At 36.6% G+C, this 19,270-nt stretch overlaps 1 protein-coding gene across 1 annotated transcript; it reads right to left on the bottom strand.

Annotated features, from left to right (window-relative positions):
• Nucleotides 1–1,394: 1,394 nt before the first annotated feature.
• LOC130217613 (zinc finger and BTB domain-containing protein 39) lies at nucleotides 1,395–13,394 on the bottom strand. The gene is made up of 3 exons (XM_056449752.1): nucleotides 13,159–13,394; nucleotides 7,386–8,906; nucleotides 1,395–5,062 (listed from the first exon to the last, which is right to left on the bottom strand). Exons 2-3 carry the CDS (start codon nucleotides 8,871–8,873, stop codon nucleotides 4,175–4,177), a joined length of 2,376 nt encoding a protein of 791 aa, XP_056305727.1. The 5' UTR covers nucleotides 8,874–8,906; nucleotides 13,159–13,394; the 3' UTR covers nucleotides 1,395–4,174.
• Nucleotides 13,395–19,270: the final 5,876 nt, after the last annotated feature.

Raw genomic sequence — 19,270 nt, 5'->3', positions numbered from 1 at the left:
ATTTATTACATCACATTTCATTAGAAATAAAATAGAAATCTGTTTTAAATTAAAAACTGTAGTATATTGTCATTTGTTAGGCAAATAGCAAATAGACCAGTACATTTAACTTTCCTCAGTCAGAATTTGGCCCTTTGAATAATAAGAAAAAACATAATAATAAAAATTGAAATAATACCATAGAACTTTACAGTTTTTGGATAACACAGTCATGGATAACAATATTAATTTTAATATGGGCCACTTTTTGTGCTCCACATCTTTTTATTGCTCATTTTTTGTTTTAAGAATAAGCTCCAAGATCTAGAATAATAGTTACTTGTAAGATATTTTCTCTATCTAACAACAATACAGTAGGTCAGTAGTGATTCTTATACAGCAGATGTTGGACTCTTGAAAAATAATTGTTTGCATTTGCCAAAACTGATGAGCTGAAGTCACACCAAAGCGACAAAGATTCCACTTGGTCTTAAAGCTTGTTTTGATGATATATTTTCACAATTCATGATGGCATGCAGTGCATCTGGAAAGTATTCATAGCGCTTCACTTTTTCCACATTTTGTTATGTTACAGCCTTATTCCAAAATGGATTACATTCATTTATTTCCTCAAAATCCTACACACAATACCCCATAATGACAATGTGAAAAAAGAGTTTTTGAAATTGTTGCAAATTTATTACAAATAAAAAACCTGAAAAATCACATGTACAGTAGCCTTTGTCGTGAAGCTCTAAATTGAGCTCAGGTACTTGTTACCACTCATCATTTTTGGGATGTTTCAGCAGCTTAATTGAAGTTCACCTGTGGTAAATTCAGTTTATTGGACATGATTTGAAAAAGCATACACCTGTCTATATAAGGTCCCAGGGTTGACAGTGCATGTCAAAGCACAAACCAAGCATGAAGACAAAGGAATTGTCTGTAGACCTCCCAGACAGGATTGTCTCGAGGCACAAGGCTGGGGAAGGTTACAGAAAAATTTCTGCTGCTCTGAAAGTTCCAATGAGCACAGTGGCCTCCATTATCCGTAAGTGGAAGATGTTTGGAACCACCAGGACCCTTTCTAGAGCTGGCTGGCCATCTAAGCTGAGTGATTGGGGGAGAAGGGGCTTAGTCAGGGAGGTGATCAATAACCCGATGGTCACTCTGTCTGAGCTCCTGCGTTCTTCTGTGGAGAGACGAGAAACAGTTCTAAAACCGTCTCTGAAGATTTTTTGAACTTACCAAAGCCATAAACCTAATATGTAGATATCTGAGAACAGTTTAACTTATTAAACCAATGCAGTATATGGCACCTTAAGAATGACTCATTGACTAGTTTTGTAAGTACAGTATGTTTATTAAGAACACAAGTACAACTGTTGTAAAACAGATATTTCTGATACTGACATTTGAACAGATTTATAAATCATATAAATAACACTGAAGTAATATAAGGCAATTGTTTCTGGTTGAAAAAAAAATTAAATATAGTACGAAAAGGACCTGAAAATGAACACAAATGAAAGTCGATAAAGATTCCTGTCTCCTACATACCATGATAAAAAAAATATAATATGCAGGTTTTTTTGCCCTAAAAATGACTGATCGATAAAAGGTGATGGAGTATTTGGAAACACTTGGCAATCTGTAAGGCTGTTCTGTTCAGCCAGTATTTGTCTGTGCTACATTTCAAATAAAGCTATAACAACAACATCCCATCAGTTCTGAAAACATACTTTGTTGTTTGACCAGTGACATTTAGTCATGAATGGACCGGTGCGACAAAACGGTTTTGAAGTGAACATTTAAATGTACAGTAATAATAAAAAAACTGTCCCATTTATACATAAAAAGAGAGACATACCACTGGAAATGGTAGAGAAAAACATCACAGCATTCAGAAGAGAGTCTATTCTTTCCCACATGACAATACAGTTTGTACTGAAACATGGAAACTAACATAAAATGTACAGAGAAAGTGAACACTGCTGTAAGAAATAACTGATATATTAGCACCTCAGTCTAAATCCCTTATTCTCCAAATAATGTTAATTGATGGTGTTAAAAATGATTTATGTACAACATACTAAACAAACTATATGATACTGCATCATAAAAACCAGTTACTATTTCTAAATGATACATTACTATAAAAATAACAGCTATTCTGTAACAGAAAAGTACCTTTATTTATTAATTTAAAAAGTGACCCTTTTATCTATATCCTTGACCTAGAGCACTGCTGTATTTATCAGAAAAAGTAGAAACAAAGTTGGTTTATTCTCAACGCTCTCATGCGTTTGTGCTTCTCTAGAGCTTTAGCTTATTGTGATAGACTGCCGGAAGAGTAAATAGAGGTAATTGCAGATCAGCACTTGGACATCCTGTTAAAATGATTTAGATTAACCCTTTATAGGGCACTCACTGAAATATTAAAACCCATGGAGTGTTACTGGGGGTTATTACAAGACTTTTGTGACTAAAAAACATATTATATTGTAATAAATGTCATTAAAGTTAGCATACATGAAATGGTTCTTACCCCAATAAAGAGATAAAACACAACAAATACCACATTTGGACACATTTGGCTGAATTTGTTAGGGTTAATCAGAACTCCCATCCAATGTAGGTGACCTTTCTTCTTCAGTAGGCCATGAATACAGATTTAGCTGAAACTTTGGTAGTTTATGCTAAACCAGGAGTATTCACAGAAGCTGCATCAAATGAAACAAGGCTGTAAATAATGTTCACTTTCTTACACAGGCTGATCGTTTAGCTTCATAAGACCATAATGTTTCATCAGAAGTCACTGCTGTTCATTTTTTAAATCACTCAAAACCAGTTCAAATCATCTTTAACATTCTACTGTAAAATAAAAGTCATCTGCATCTTGGCTGGCTTGAGGGTCAGTACATTAAAGGGATAGTTCACTCAAAAATGAAAACTCAAGACCACAAGAATGGAGGACGCATGAAAGTTCCCGGATGTGTTCTTGATATGGAGGACGCATCGATGCCGACTTGAGTGCAAAACTCACTCTAGAAGTCACAGAAGTCATTGCGGCTGAATAAAGGAGGTGGGAAATGCAGCATTCTATATAGATTTATTATTAAAGTTCAGAGATATCACTTATTTATCTCAGGAGATTCCCTAAATGAAACGCTAAAAGTAAACATTGACACGGAAATCTTAATAAAGTCATAAACAAATTAAGGGTGTTTATTTGCTGAAATTCCTATTCAAATTAGTTTTATGTGTATTGTGCAATGTATATTTGTAAAGTCTTTATGCATAGTATATATTGTGAAAAGGGGAAAAACAATAAATCATTGTATGAATGCTGTAATGTTTAAATAATAAATAAATAATCCCATTAAAACGCGTAAAGGTCATTTGACCATCAGAACATTCTCTGTTCTCGCGGTCTCCTGAGTTCGTTCTTCCGAGGTAACTTGGCAAGACTAGTCTCCACAAGAACGTGAGTCTGGTCTCTGCGTTCTTGGAATCGGGAAACAGCCAATGTTGTTATTTTTAAGACCACCGTTCTTCTGTATATCTTCCTTTGGTTTCAACAGAAGTCACAAAACTTTAGAATTTTTGGGTGAACTGTCCCTTTAAAAGCTATTTTTTCATTTTAACCTTTAAAAGGTGTACCTTTTTTACACCTTTGAAAGGTAACCAGTTTATATTAATGATCTAATCCTATTTTAGGAACAAATTTCACTTTAAATGAATGAGTTAGAACAGATAAGAGAATGAAAAGCAGCCAAAAAGTTCTGTTTGGTCAAACAACTCATCGTGTTCTTAGCAAAAGTTTGAAAAGCTGCAACAAAAGATACTTTTGATATGTTTATTTTAGTTATGACTATGTTGAAAATCTAAAATGTAAAAAAGAAGGAATGAGAAAATATATATATAAAATAAAAACAAGGTGCTTCCAAAAATGTTTGATTTCCAATGTGATTTTGCTCAGTCTCTCTTGCCATCAAGTGGTCAAGTATTAGCATTACATCTCTTAAATTAAAGATTTGCCTTTATTTAATCCTTTTTAAAAAATAGTTCTTCACACGACAACACAAACACACCAAACACGGAGTTATTACATTCTAAGTCTACTCGTCCTCAACGACAAACTGAGTAAGTAAACGTGGGCACACAGTGTGACGGAGAGATTTTCAGCTGTTTTTCAGGTGTCCAGATTTGGAACGGGGTCTTTAGAGTGGTCGTTATACATAAAGGTCTCCTCAATATTAAAATCGGCCGGCAGCTGGTCTTTATGGACCTCCATGTGCGAAGAAACCATCTTGAGTGTGGAGAAAAACAGCCCGCAGACGGTGCAGCGGTACATGAGCGCGCCAGAGTGCGTCTTCAGGTGGCAGATCATGGTGGAACGACCACGGAAAAACCGTAGACATACTTTGCACTGATACGGTTTCTCACCTGTATGAATTCGTAGATGATAGGTAAACTCGCCCGAGTGTGCGAAATGTTTACCGCAATAACGACAACGATATAATTTTTCCCTAAGCCCTGCGACTCCGACGGAATTGCCATTTAAAACAAGTCCGGTTGGGAAATGTCCACTGGGAGTTATTTTGTCCTGTAGGTTGAAACCTACATTAAAACCTCCTTTACTGGAACCGCTCGGCTCTAAAGGAGAACTGGAGGACGAGGAGTATTCAAGAAGCTGGTCTGCCTTGCGTTTTCCTGGCCATACCTGACCGCCCTGGAGCTCGTTTGAATGCACGCTGAGATGGTAATGAAACGCCGCCTCGGAGCGGAAGGTTTGTGGGCACAGAAAGCAGCGCAGCTCGGTCTGGCCTTCTCCGCTGGTCTCCGGACTGCCGTCGACTTGTTTCATTGAAGCTTCTTCTTCCTCTGCATGTAGAGACAGGTGTCTGTCCAGCTGAGAGCTCTCTAGGAAGGGGCTGGAGCATTGTGGACAGGTGTAAATAGGTAAGAGGTGTGTGAGTGTGTGCCACAGGAGGGCGCACCGTGAGGGCTGAGAGAGCTGGCACACTCCACAGCGCAATGTCCTCAAGCATGCGTGGCTTTGGACGTGGTCTCTGACAGCCTGAGGGGAAATAAATAATACATTATTAAAATAAACACATTAATGCAATGAACTGCCAGATTTGTAATATAGTATCTTTGAAAAGTAATGATTTGCCCAAACTCTGTCCTGGAAGACCGGTGTCCTGCAGAGTTTAGAATCAACTTGTTACAACACACCTGCCAGGAAGTTTCATACGCTATTGTTGTCTACTGGAAGGAATGCGTCAATCGAGCTAACATTTTAATACAGGGTAGTGCTCCTTTGAAATGAATGTGGAACCAAGGTGCAGTGGAGGACTGGCCATCCAGAGGCAGAGATATAGACACATAAATATATAAACACACACACACACACACACACACACACATATACATATATATATATATATATATATATATATATATATATATATATATATATATATATATATATATATATATATATATATATATATATATATATATATATATATATATATATATATATATATGATTGGGATTGTTCCCAGCGGTCAGTATGCAAATTTTTTTAATTGCAAAAATTATAATTTTACATAGCTTTTCTACATCGATGGATAAGTGACGGCACGGGCATTGCCGACAAAGCATGTGTTTGTGTGTATGGAAATGTATTATCCTCCCTCTCTGTTAAATTTGATCTAATCCGTGTCCTGAAACACACCCCCTCTCCTGCTTTCACTTCTTATACGGAGGGAGGGATTCGTTTGTGAATGAATCCCCATTATGAACAACTCACTTAGCTGACAATAATACAAGTTTATGGCACTGCAGCATTTTGTCGTATTTAATTAGCATTTTTTGCTTATTTTATTCAACAAAACTAATATAAGCCTAGTATTTAGTGTGAGTTGGTGCTAGTTTTCCTAAAGGTCAATGCAGTAAGTGACTAAATTATCAATATGTTAGCACAAAAGTTCGTAATATACAAAAACGGAAAGAAAGAAATCTTACCTATGAAATGTTCTGCCTTTGTGCTTTGTTTACTTAGTTTGCTTGTTTAAACACCTATGCAAAGCGCTAAACTCCAGCATCTTCACATTGGCTTTAGTCTTGACTAGTGTGGTTGAATGACATTTGTCCTGGGAGCACTGTACCAATGTGGCGGCGGTATTGACACACGCTCAGGGTCCGTATGCGATATCTAGCTTGTATATCTATGGTTAAGAGCTTGATTACCTAATTGGGGTTTGAGCTAAACTCTGCAGGACATGGCTGTCTAGGACCAAGTTTGGGCACCTATGTCATAGACTATCATCTTTGACACATATTCAGGATCTGAGATCTGAGCCGTCAGTACAATGGTAATGAAATATATTTAGTAGTAAATAAAAATATTAGTAGCTTTTTAAGTGGTACATTTATTACACAACAGTGCCAATTAATTACATGTTATTATCCTAACTATATGTTTTTTGGATTTGCTAGCTATAGGTTTGTGTAACATTTAAATTTTTGTTTATTCTGTAAAAGTTTTATAACATGTCCCTTAATTGTAAATAGAAATTAGAAATTTAGAGCTGTATTTTCAGAAAAAAAGGCAAATATGATAACAAATATTTTAACTTGCTGTGATTTGAAATCTGAGTTACTCCACCAAATATTAATTTCTTAATTCTTCGTAAGATAAAACATTGGTGTTATGTCTAAAAATAAATATAATCATTTAACAGTAAATGTGGATAAAGAACACAGTGTTTTTTTATAATGAACAGACACTGAGGGCCCTAAAAAACAGCACTAGGTCTGTCACAGTAATCAAAATATTGACTTATCGCACAACACATGGACATGACCTCAATAATTTTTGATGATGAAATATACTGTATATCACCCATACATAAAAACCAATTCTAGCAACATTTTAGCTGATTGTGCAACACCTCTATCTCTAATGGAGGTCTCAGAATGGTTAAAAAACATTAGTATTTATACATAATATTAAATATAAATTACTTTAGTATATTTTGATGTGGGTGTCTGACGACCGAAAATAGATCTGGTACCAAACATTGCAGCCTCTGTTACTTTTTACCTTGCCCTTTTTTGTTAACATCTATTAATATTTGTTTAGGATATGCGTTTTTACAACCTGATTCCAGTGCCTAATTACTAAATTTTTTAAATTACTATAATTAAATATTCTTAAGTATAAAATATTATGTGTTCTTTGGAAGAGTGTGCTTGAATTGTGTTGATATTATATTGTCATTCTGCGTTACATAATGAGTGGCATAAAAAGCAATATCGCAATATATTTTAGTGCAATATATCGTACAACAAAAAGTAGATACCGTGACAGACCTAAACAGTGCTCCATTTACCTTAAAGTCATTGGCGATGGATTTAGCACAGACGGCGCACTGCAGTTCCCCTCCTTGCCTTTGGGTGGCTCCATTCATCTGCTCTGGGTTTTGCGGGACACTTTTGGCTGCTGACTGACGTCTGTGGTGAATCAGCGCCATCTCAGTCCTAAACTGGTGCTCGCAAACGTCACACGAGAAGAGCAAGATGCCCACATGCGTGAGTGCATGTGCGACGCCAGCGGCACGGTCTGAGAAGGAGGTGCCACACACCTGACAAGAACCCGAATCTGAGAGGTGCGTTTCCGCGTGAGTCCGAATGATGCCATTTTCTGCAGGAAGCAGCATCCCACATGTTTTGCAAGGCAATGATGGAGACATCTGCCCAAGAGATGCACCATTTTCACAGTTCTCAATACACATCAAGTCCTCGTCGTCCTCTTCCTCCACTATAAAGTGTTCCTCTTCATCACTCAGCTCAATGATGTCCTCAGAAAGAGCTCGCCATTGATCACCACTTTCAGTCTGCTCCTCCTGGACACTTGACCTCTTCCTAGTGTCATCTTCCTCAAAAAAATCTGACTCTTTGATTGGTCCTGCAACAGCACTAAGTTGCAAACTATCCAACGGGTCAGTGGAGGATGATGAAGGAGCGCAGGTTTCTCCAACAACCTGGGCTGAAGAATCAGGAACTGAACAAGTTTCCTGAGCTCCGAATGTTGGTTTGCTACCATTAATGACAACCTGGTCAACTGAGTTACTTCCTCCATTTTCTTCATCGTCTTCTTCTTCATCCTCTTGCTTGAGCTGCAAAGTGAGGCCTGGAAGAGCGTCTGCAGAACGGTTACTATCTGACGGGCTTGGCTTGTTGATTTCCTGTTGGCTGTAACCCAAATGTACCTGCAAGTCTTCGTTTTTCGGTGATTGAGCAGCCAGATGGGAGCGATTCAACCTGCCGTTTCTGACCTGGGAAACTGGAGATGGAGTTACAGGTGTTGGAGCGGCTGAAGATGATAGGGAAGAGCAGGATGCTGCGGAAGACGAGCAAACAGATGCAGCCACAGCATTGGTGGACACCATATCATTCTCCAAGTCTCCATCGCCTGCGGTGTTTCCGGAGCTGGAGCTTTGTAGGTCAGGAAAGGTGGCGTGGCAAGCGTTCACCAACTCCCTCACGCCGAGCCTTTCCGCCAACTCATACAACACACCTACATCGATCAAGTCTGTGAAAATCTCCCCTGTGTAAATAAACGTCAGCACCTTCTCGAAATTGGAGGCCGAGACAAAATCCACAGAGAAGGTGGTTGGAATAGCACCCTGGCTGCTGGAGCATCTGGAGAAGAGGCTGTTGAAGTGCGTGCAGGAACATGCTAAGACTGCGCGATGAGCCGGAAAAGAGCGCCCCCCGACCTGAAGGATGATGTCACAGAGGAGGCGAGACAGGCGGCAGCGGTTGAGCTCGGAGAGGAGACGCCCCGCATGTCCGGTGCCCTGCAGCCTGATCCGCATGGCTGCCAATGCTGACCAAAGCCAGGGTGAGGACTAAAACAGAGAATCAGGACATGAGTTTTAAATTAGGGCTACACGATATTGGAAAAATCTAACTTTGCAATATTTTCTTATTCAGAAATATATATAATGCGATATGAATACAGTTTCACCAGGTGACTTAATTATCTCTATTTGGAAATTTTAGATTGATTTGGATGATTCTGTAGTGGGAGTGCATCTGCATAAAATCTAATAAACAATCTATAAATACAATAAAGAATAGATACCATTGACATAAACAGTGTTTTATAGTTTTGTGAGTCTAACAGTATACTGTAATTGAATAATAAAAATAAATCAATAAAATTAATTGTTGTTAAAGTTACAAATAGTACAACTTCTTATATCTAAATGCTTTTACAATCATTATACAGTCACAGGCTAGGGTTGGGTCGATAGACATCACGATCCTTCGCCCCGCCCTCGTTGCGAAACCCGCTCCCGAAAAATACACACGGCACCATTTACACTTATGCCTTAGTTTTAAAATGCCATTTTAGAATGAAAACAACCCACGTCCACACTGGCGTTTCATCTAACATTTCTGAAAACCCCTCCTTCAATACTATACTGCTGAAAACGTAGATCACATGACCACACACAAACACTCTGTCATGCGCTGCAGTGTAGGTTATGCGCACGTCTGACTCTGAGCTCCAGCAGAGATCTCGGCCCAGAGAGCAGTGCACGTCGGATAGTTTATCAAGGATGTACTGCTGGATCGCGTCTCACTGTAGTTGTTAAACGTAATATTTCATTAATCTTGTCTCTATCTAAGACTCTTCTGTCTTTTGAATCTATCAGGTAATGTATCACAGCATCAGTACACTGGTTTAATCTTTCGCTTTCACGCGTGTACCAAGTTTGTCGACGCCATTATAACGACACAGATTTAAAGCTATACTTTGTATTATATCATCTTTGCATCAAATTACAGCAAACCGGTTAACGCTTATGCAAGGCGTTTCTAATGCAGCATCTATGGAAGATACAGTAAATTTGGCATTGTACTCTCTGGAAATTGGTGTATTATTTTAATAATATACCACCTGCTTGAAGTAAATTTGAAATGCAGCTTAGTAAAGTGAACGAGGAAATTTTTATTATATGTAAGTTTTACTTAATTATATGTTTTACATTGATTATATGTATTACATGTGACTTTTATCTGTCAGGAAAGTGTTAAATCATTATGAAACCCTTATGAAAAGTTTATTTAAGTGTATTATTAGTATATTTCTTGTAAACAGAAAACTAAGAAAATATACGTTCAGTTTACTTTTTATCTACTTCTCTAAAATGTACTTCCTTTACGAAAAATAAGTGTACTATTATTAATATATTTCTTTTAAACTTTAGAATAAAGTATGCTTTCAGTTTACTTTAGATGTACTTGTGTTTGTTTGGTTAAACTTCATTGTTCTGATTGTAAGAATGTGAAAATTAGCCTTTAAAGTTCTCAAGAAGCGCTTTGAAATGTGCTTATTTAATCAATGTGGGATGTAATCTCAACTGAAACATGAAAGGATTTAGTATATTTGTCCAATATCTTAAAATACATCACTGTTATTGTTTTGTCTTAAGACACACACACACGTGTGTCTATTTATTTTAATAAAAATCTGCTGAAATGCCCTAAATTAATTAAAGCCAGATTAATTGTCAGTATATGCTAATGATCAGCTAACTTTGCTAACTAATCTTACTTGGGAAAAAGAATTTTTTTTTATGCTAGGTATATTTTAATTGTAACTTCTTTTTCATGAAGGAAGTGTATTTTAAAGAAGTATAATAAAGTAGACTGAAAGTATACTTATTTATTTTTCAGTTTTAAATAAGTATAAGTAAAACTTATTTTTTTTTATAAGGGAAGTACAATTCAGAGAAATACAAATGTGTAGACTGAAAGTATACTTTTTAGATGTTTTAAAGGGCACCTATTATACCCCTTTTACAAGATGTAAGATAAGCCTTTGGTGTCTCCAGAATGTGTCTTTAAAGTTTCAACTCAAAATACCTATCAGATTATTTATTATAGCCTCCAGAAACTGCCAATTTTTGGTGTCTGCGTATACTGTAGCTGTTTTTGAAGCCTGTGGCTTTAAATCCATATGAGCTGCTTCTCCCCTGCCCTGGTCTGCTTCTCATCATGTTACATCGTATAAACAGCAGTCAGTGATAGAGACAGACTCGGATGAAGCTGAAATACAGCTCATTAGTCAAAAATACCAAGTAAGTTTATTTAATGTATTTGTGGTGGAGTTTATTAAAGCCATTCTGAAATGATGAGTCTCACATAAAATGCTGTTTGCAGTACACACATATATTACCATTTACTGACACCATGCGGCCATGTTTATTATAGCGGTTTTAAGAATTACATAGCATTTTTACGGCCTTTATTGCAAACATGCTCCATTTTAAATGTTTTAAACTTTTTAAAAAATCACAGAGTTAACAAATATTTTAATCTCAGTTTCTTTGCAAAAAAATTTCTGTGGGCATATGTATACGTGTTATTAAAGAAACATGGCACCTGTCAATCAATTCGGTTGGTGGGGAAAACTACACACCTACATCACGTTGCGGTGGGCCTCAAAATTACTGGGATTTGGGTCCTATTTTAACATTAGAACATTTTTTAAAAAGAGACTTGTTGGGTTTACAACACTCCAACATGACAGTGGACACACTATAGACCATTTCAATATGGTCCTGTCATTGGCCCATGAACATTTCCTGTCAAACTATTTTGTAACTGTAACAAGAGGCAATTCAATCATAACTTAATGTTACAATAGCTATAATAATATTAATTATTTAACAAAGTGTAGTCCTTTTTGGATTGTTGGAAGCTATAGAAATTAAATATGTAAAACAGGAAATACGTTGGGATGATTGTTTTTGTTTACATCCCTCAAAATGGTCTATAGAGATAGTTCTGTCCAAACAGCTTACAAAAGTTGATTCACATCATAGGTGCCCTTTAAAATTCGCTTGTTAAGTTTGACGTCACGTGAAGCCGTTTCCGGGTCCAAGCGCTCTATCAAATTGTATAGGGGAGACTCATCAAATGGTAATAATAAATGTTTACTAAGCAATGTAATACTTTCGAAAATCACAGTCACAATATATATATATATATATATATATATATATATATATATATATATATATATATATATATATATATATATATATCCATGCCAAATATCCAATGGCAAGAAAGTGATTAATTTTGTATAAATTATTACAATTTTGCTATTCCAGAGACTGCCGTGTACACTATAATTTTCTAGAAAATTCACTTTAATGTGTGATATGACTAAAAACTGACATAAACGAATATTTTCTTAATTCAAATGAGTAGCGGCTTAGACCCGGAAACAATATTCCTTACGTTATGACTTAATAAGCGGATAGTGTACTTTTCTTTAGGGAAAGAATAAAGCTTAGTATTTAATGTTTTAGTATTACTGTAAATATTTTGTGATAGCAATAAACTATATTCTCCACACCAGAAGGCAACTAAGTACTTTACAGTATTTACTACATAGCTAATATGACAGGTGCTTGGAAAAAGTAACAGGACTTAGTCTGACGTCAGCCAAAAAAAAAATTGTTTTGGAAGCAAAAGTTTATCGCATTTTGATGAAAGATAATAAAGGCGACCCTTTTTTATCATAAAGTGTGCATATAAATAATACCTGAGGGAACCTCAAAACCAAAAATGAAATCATATTTACCTGCGATTTCTACAAAATACGCCCACTACCTACGTTTACATTTATCATAACTAGTTTCATCATAGAAAGTCAGACTAAAAGACTGATGTATAACGTTAGTAAAAATAATTATTTATTAAAAAAGCATTAACAATTGCACATATTTAAATAACTCAAATTCATAACGGAATTATACAATCCATGAACAACGGATCCAAACAAAGATAATGTAGACCACACACATACAGGCTTTTTTTTGGATTGACACATTTGTAACCCCTCTGTATCTAAAATATATCTGGGTATGTGCAGCACAGATTTTAAGATGCAATGAGACTGTTCAATGCATGCTTGTTTATTTTGTGCCATACTAGTTTAGCAGTAGCTAACCGGTTGCTATTGGATTCCGTTAGCATGTACGGCTAACTAGCACTTCCCGATTCATCTCTCGTAGTGGCCGACCGCTGCGCCACTCATTAGTACACAGAAACGGAATAACAACTCAAATGTTTGCTTACCCATAGAGTGCTGCTAGTTTGCGAAAGATTAATAATCTCAGTCGGCTCCTGTTAGCCCAGACAGTCGTCCATGCATAGACACGGGCGGTGTCTCAATACCCAGTGAGCTGGCTACCTAGATCCCTCGATTGATTCAGAACCGTGTGTGATGGCTAAAAATGCCGTCTAAGGTAAAGCGCTTAAGATGTTTTTTAAAACACGACCATTTTTTTCATAAAGGACTAAAACAAATTCAACACCAAAGCACTGAGAGAGGGAGGGAGGGAGCGCCTCCAATGGAGAAACATTTTATCCTATGCTATAAACGTCAACAAACGTGTTTATTTAGGCCTTAATATCGTGTTACAACCAGGGGCGGACTGGGACAAAAATTCAGCCCTGGCACTGTAGCCACACCAGCCCACATTACCACACCGACACAGCCCCACCCATGGACACGCACATCCACACATTATATTAGTGTACAGATGGTGAAATAATATACGCAGTGCCAAATGTAATAGATATTAAAACATTTAAATGTATGTGACTGGAACAAAAACAACCTCTTTATAAAAAATGTATACATACAGTAAAAACTTAATAAAAAAATGTTTGTCTGCTATTATATGATAGAAGTAACCTTTGAATGTGTCTCACGCACACGCACACACACACACACACACACACACACACACACAGAGCTTTACACACAAATGGACACGCAGCACGCAGCATGTGCAAAATGTCCTGTATGTCCAAAGAATTTTGTCAGTTGTTGTGTCTGAGTGAGAAAAGAATTGATGAAATTTGAGAGATGTAATCATTAAATGCATTTTGTGCCAAAACAATGAGAATTGATCCCTAGTTCAGCCCACATAGACTTCTGTTGTGCTCACTGTGTCAAGAGTTTTGCAAAAGTGTCCTATATAGAGAAATGTGTCCTAGCGTCTGTAAAAAACTTTATTACACTTAAGTAATAACAGTAGCACAAAAGGCAATACAATATATAACAAAAAAGCAGAAATATTTGTGTGTACTAGCAGATTTGTACATTTTTAATCCTTCATGATATATAGCTTTTTTGATATAAAGTATGCTGAAGTGTTACTAGTGCTGCATCTCCATTTGTGTGTGTGTGACACATTCACAGGCTACTCCTATCATAGGGGTTAATTTATCGTTAATTAGCCACAGTCTTAAAAAGGCTTACATGAGCTTTTATTTTGAAGTGTTTCTGGCAATCAGACAGTTTATTCTTATTTGTTTCGGGACCACACACACACACACACCAACCTACATGGATACTCCGAAGTGATGTTTAGCACTTGCATGCTCAGTATTTGTTGGAAACTTTGTGGAAAAAGAATAAAGAATTCTGGATTGATTGCAGCTCGTTGCCTCTGACTGACCAGACATCTGTGGTGAACTAGCCCCCACTGACAACCCCTAACTGGTTTGTGGTTTCTATATCAGTTTTCTGTACACAGTATTAAGAAACTGTCAGCATTTGTGTCAGGGTGTGTTTCTCTTACGGCTCTATTCCTACCTCCATGACACTTGACTCTGCTGCAGCAGTCAGGCTATCTGCACTGCCACTGGGTCCAGAAACATTCTAGTTTGAATAGATGAACACAGGAGTCAGGAAAGGAAGAACATAAGCAAGCCAATGTCTGACTATTGCATAGATATACTACAATATTGCCTGTAAAAGAAGTCTATGTTCCACCTACATACTGTGACATATGCATGTATTTAATGTTTTACTTTAAAGACTAGCTATGTATTTAGAGTTGACTACAAATTCCTACAGTACTATAGCTATAGCTGTTCTGTGTATACCCTAAATTCCACGTTATCTGCTTATAATGATATTTTAAAATGTATGGGAGTTCCACGCTGAGTTAACTGTTAAACACAGTGTAGGTTACTGTCAAAAACTGTCAGAAGTAGCGTGAATGACATTAAAATTAATTATTATTTATATTTTAGTATAATTAAGGGGGTCAGTCACACACCAGAAGCGCTGCTCGGCGACGCATAGCGTCGCGCAATGCCATGCATTTCAGAATTCTAATTTCTAAACAAAAGTTTCTAAGGTACACAAGTCGGCAGCTGTCATGTGAATATGCGCGTCTGATGTGCCATACTTTCAACTGTCATGTGCTCGCCGTGTTGCGGCGCATCCGATGTGTGACCTGCTTTATTTTCTGTTCCCTTCTTACCTCCTTTACCGCGCTACTGTCCTCCGATGCATTTACACCTCCTCTCGCGAATATTTCGGTTAATTTTATGCATTTGGCAGCATCTGATTTTAGAGCCCTTTTCTTGTTTCTCTGACCTTTTCAGCACCGCCTTTCCTTTTTTTACGGTCCATATTTTGACATTAACGTTAGCTTGCGTTGTGTTGTATTTACTGTTTGACCATCTTGCCGGATTTTGATTACATCAGCGTAATCCACAGCCTCTGATTGGGTCGGCCCATCTCGAGACCGGCCGGCCGTCGCCGATTGGCCCAAATTCTTAACATGTATCATTATTATAATTATCAATCATTATTATTATTATTATTATTATTATTATTATTATTATTATTATTATTATTGTTGTTGTCATCAACAGCAGCATTATATTCACATCTTGCAAGAGATAAAAGCTGCCAGCATGCAAAAACAATACATATTAAAAAAAAAAAACCCTGACCGGCCCACATTTTAAAACTGCCCCGGCCCTTCTGGCATTTGCCAGAATTGCCAGACGGCCAGTCCGCCCCTGGTTACAACTAGTCAGTTTTACTGTTAAATGAGGAAATTGGATTTTTAACTATCGAAAGACTTTATTAAAACGTGAACAATATAAATCAATTTTAATGTAACATAATTTTTAAAAATAAAATTATGTCAGTTGCAGTTTTGTTTGTGATTCAGTGGGGTCCACTGTGAAAAGTAGGGCTATTAGAGAATCTAATGTTTAACGTCAATGCATTAATTGTTCATTCATTTCATAAATAATATTCATAAATAATTTCGCCTCACAGCAAGAAGGTCACTAGTTCCAGCCTCGGTTGTGTCAGCTGGTGTTTCTGTGTGGAGTTTGCATGTTATCCCCGTGTTCGCGTGGGTTTCCTTCGACAAAGACATATGGTACAGGTGAATTGGGTATGCTAAAATTGACCATAGTGTTTGTGTATGGAACAACAGATCCAAATGAGGCCTATTATAAAAAAAGTAAATATATAGTATTTCTGACATTTTTCTTTATTTTATGGATTTGAGTTATGAATTACAGTATCGCAATACTACTTGATATCACGGTACTTCAGCTGGTATAGTACCGTGATATGAATTAATGTTATCGTGACAACCCTACTACCTAGTTGTAAATGTATAACCGCAGAAAAGGTTACTTACTGAACCAATTTTAACAAGTTGGTGAACTGTTTGAAAAGAATTACCAAATGATTGAGGTGAATCAAAATCAAAAACACTTCTGCATAATAATGAAAGATTAGATATGAACTGAACATTTAGTTTCCATGGACCCTTATAAGTTGTTTTTTAGTCATGTGGTTCTTGTGACGTGTGAATTTCAGATAGAGGGCAGTAAGTAAAAAACATAATGGGAGACATAAGGGAAAGTATTTTTGTGATTTATACCATATTTCAAAGGAGATATAAATAGAAAATAACCACAAAGCCGAGCTTTCTACTAAAATAAAATATAATTGCCTGTTATCGAGGTGGTAGATACTGTATACGCTATTGCGTTACATGAAAAAATACCATAGTAAATACTACAGTGTTTGGAGACATTCATTCATTTTCTTTTTTCGGCTTAGTCCCTTTATTAATCCGGGGTCGCCACAGCGGAGTGAACCGCCAACTTATCCAGCATTTGTTTTATGCAGCGGATGCCCTTCCAGCCATAACCCATCTCTGGGAAACATCCATACACACTCACCTACACTCATACACTACGGACAATTTAGCTTACCCAATTCACCTGAACTGCATGTCTTTGGACTGTGGGAGAAACCGGAGCACCCGGAGGAAACATGGGAGAACATGCAAACTCCACACAGAAACGCCAACTGACCCAGCCGAGGCTCGAACCAGCGACCTTCTTGCTGTGAGGCAACAGCACTACCTACTGCGCCACTGCATGTTTAGAGACATATTATAGATAATTACTTGAATTAGTGGTAATTATATTGTTGCGGTGGTACAACACAACTGTAGTAATAATCAAATAATTCGATAGACTTTAGTTTTCTACGCTATAAATACCTTCACAATGCACCACAGTTTACACGAACAATACAGTATTTATTACAGTTTACTATACAACAGTATTCTGTAGCATTCATTAACAAAGAGTTGTACACATTATACACTTTACTATGTGCCTCAAAAACATGCTTATTATAAATGACTAGTTTTTCCCCTATACGGATATCTTCCAGACAACACAAAATAACAGATGAAAGCATACAATAGCATGGGCGCATAATCTACATTATTATTTATTAATTTTCCTAAGGGGAAAAAAGAGCTCCACAATAATAACTGTCTAGTGGATTCTTTAGAAGTTTCTTGGTGTTTGTATCTGATTTTTATATAACAAAGTAACATATAATACACATAGCTAGGCCTGTACATAATCTTTATTGGTGATGTCAAATGAATTATTACGTTCAAACAAAGTTTTACACAATGTTGTATTGAAATTTGTTTTATTACAGCCAGTTTCTTTAACTTTCCCCCCTTTATGAGCAAAAACCTTTGGAAGTTTTTAAAAGCTGTTCGGTATTTCTTATTTTGGCCAATATAAACAATTATAAACAACACCAAACAGAAGCATTTTGATGTTCTGATAGCGATTCCTATGTAGAAGAATAACTAAATTCGTTGTGTCATCAATGATGTCATATGAAAACCTTCATATGTCATATATCCTTTAGGTTTCTTACCTGTTCCAGTCGCATTCAAATTATAATTGAATATGGGATAATAAGGCAAAAAACAACAACAACACTACGTTATTAAAGTAATTGTTTATTTACAGTATATGGATAATGGGCCATCACATTCTTCAATCAAAATGAAAAGCGTTCCTCTTCCTGTTTTCTCAATAGAGCACAGTTGTAAATCCTCTAATATTTTTTTTAAATAAAAATGATAAATCCCTATAATGGATTAGATTTTCAATTTCTTTGTCAGACACTTAAGGTCTTTTCACACTGAAGTCTGAAATTTTCGTATGCACACATCTTGTACAAAGCGGAGTCACAAGCAGTGATACTTTGCTCTCCTCTCTCTTCTCCAAAGTAAAGAAAGAGGAATAGGCTACATATTGTGTTTGATTTATACCGCATATAGAGGAAGGACAGTTGTGTGGCAATGCGATTAAATTTGAGGTTGAATTTATTTTTTAAGGTGCGAAAATTACAGGTGAAATTTTGGATTCAGTGTGCAATAACCTTTAGCGGGCTCTTTATTTGCTTTATTCAGCCCTATGTAAACAGTAAAGAAGATGTTCACGTGATTAGCCAAACAGGCAAGAATCCAGTCTTTTTTTAAATAAATAAATGAATTGCTGTTACCTGACAGGTTCTATGTCCTGTCTAATTTTCATAATCCACTTTTTCTGAAGTACTATGTCCTGTGGAAATTATGTATTCTCTTTATTTTGATAACCAAATGATCAATATTCAGCTGTTCATATCAATTCACCCTCTTGAATGCTGCAGGACTGACCCTCACAGCCTCGTTTTTTGATTTGTAATGGCCGAGGGTTAAATAAAGGCAAATTAGTAATGAAACAAAGTACTTGGATTTCTGTAATGTATACAAATGTTTACTGAACAATTAGATAATAGTTTATTTAGAAACTTACACCAGTAGGACTCCATCATGTGGTCAGATGTTCAAGACTACTCTTGAACACCTTAATTAGTTTGATCAGGTGTGTTTGATTAGGCTTGGAGCAAAACTGTGCAGAGCTGCGGTCCTCCAGGAATTAAGTTTGAGACCTATGCTCTAGACATTATTCAAGTGTATTCTCAGCCACACAATGGCATAATATGTTAGTATTAGGTTAGATTTAGGTTGTGATGTCGGGTGACCAAAATTCA

The sequence above is a fragment of the Danio aesculapii genome, chromosome 23 (genome assembly GCF_903798145.1).
Source record: "Danio aesculapii chromosome 23, fDanAes4.1, whole genome shotgun sequence".
In the NCBI taxonomy this organism is placed as follows: Eukaryota; Metazoa; Chordata; class Actinopteri; order Cypriniformes; family Danionidae; genus Danio; species Danio aesculapii.
This window is presented reverse-complemented; position numbering and strand designations above follow the sequence as displayed.

Bases quoted from the DNA above. Each gene is read 5' to 3' on its own strand.
- LOC130217613 (XM_056449752.1), bottom strand. From the start codon at position 8,873: ATGCGGATCAGGCTGCAGGGCACCGGACATGCGGGGCGTCTCCTCTCC. The intron at 5,063-7,385 runs GTAAATGGAGCA...ATTTCCCCTCAG, and splicing joins CCATCGCCAATGACTTTAAG to GCTGTCAGAGACCACGTCCA.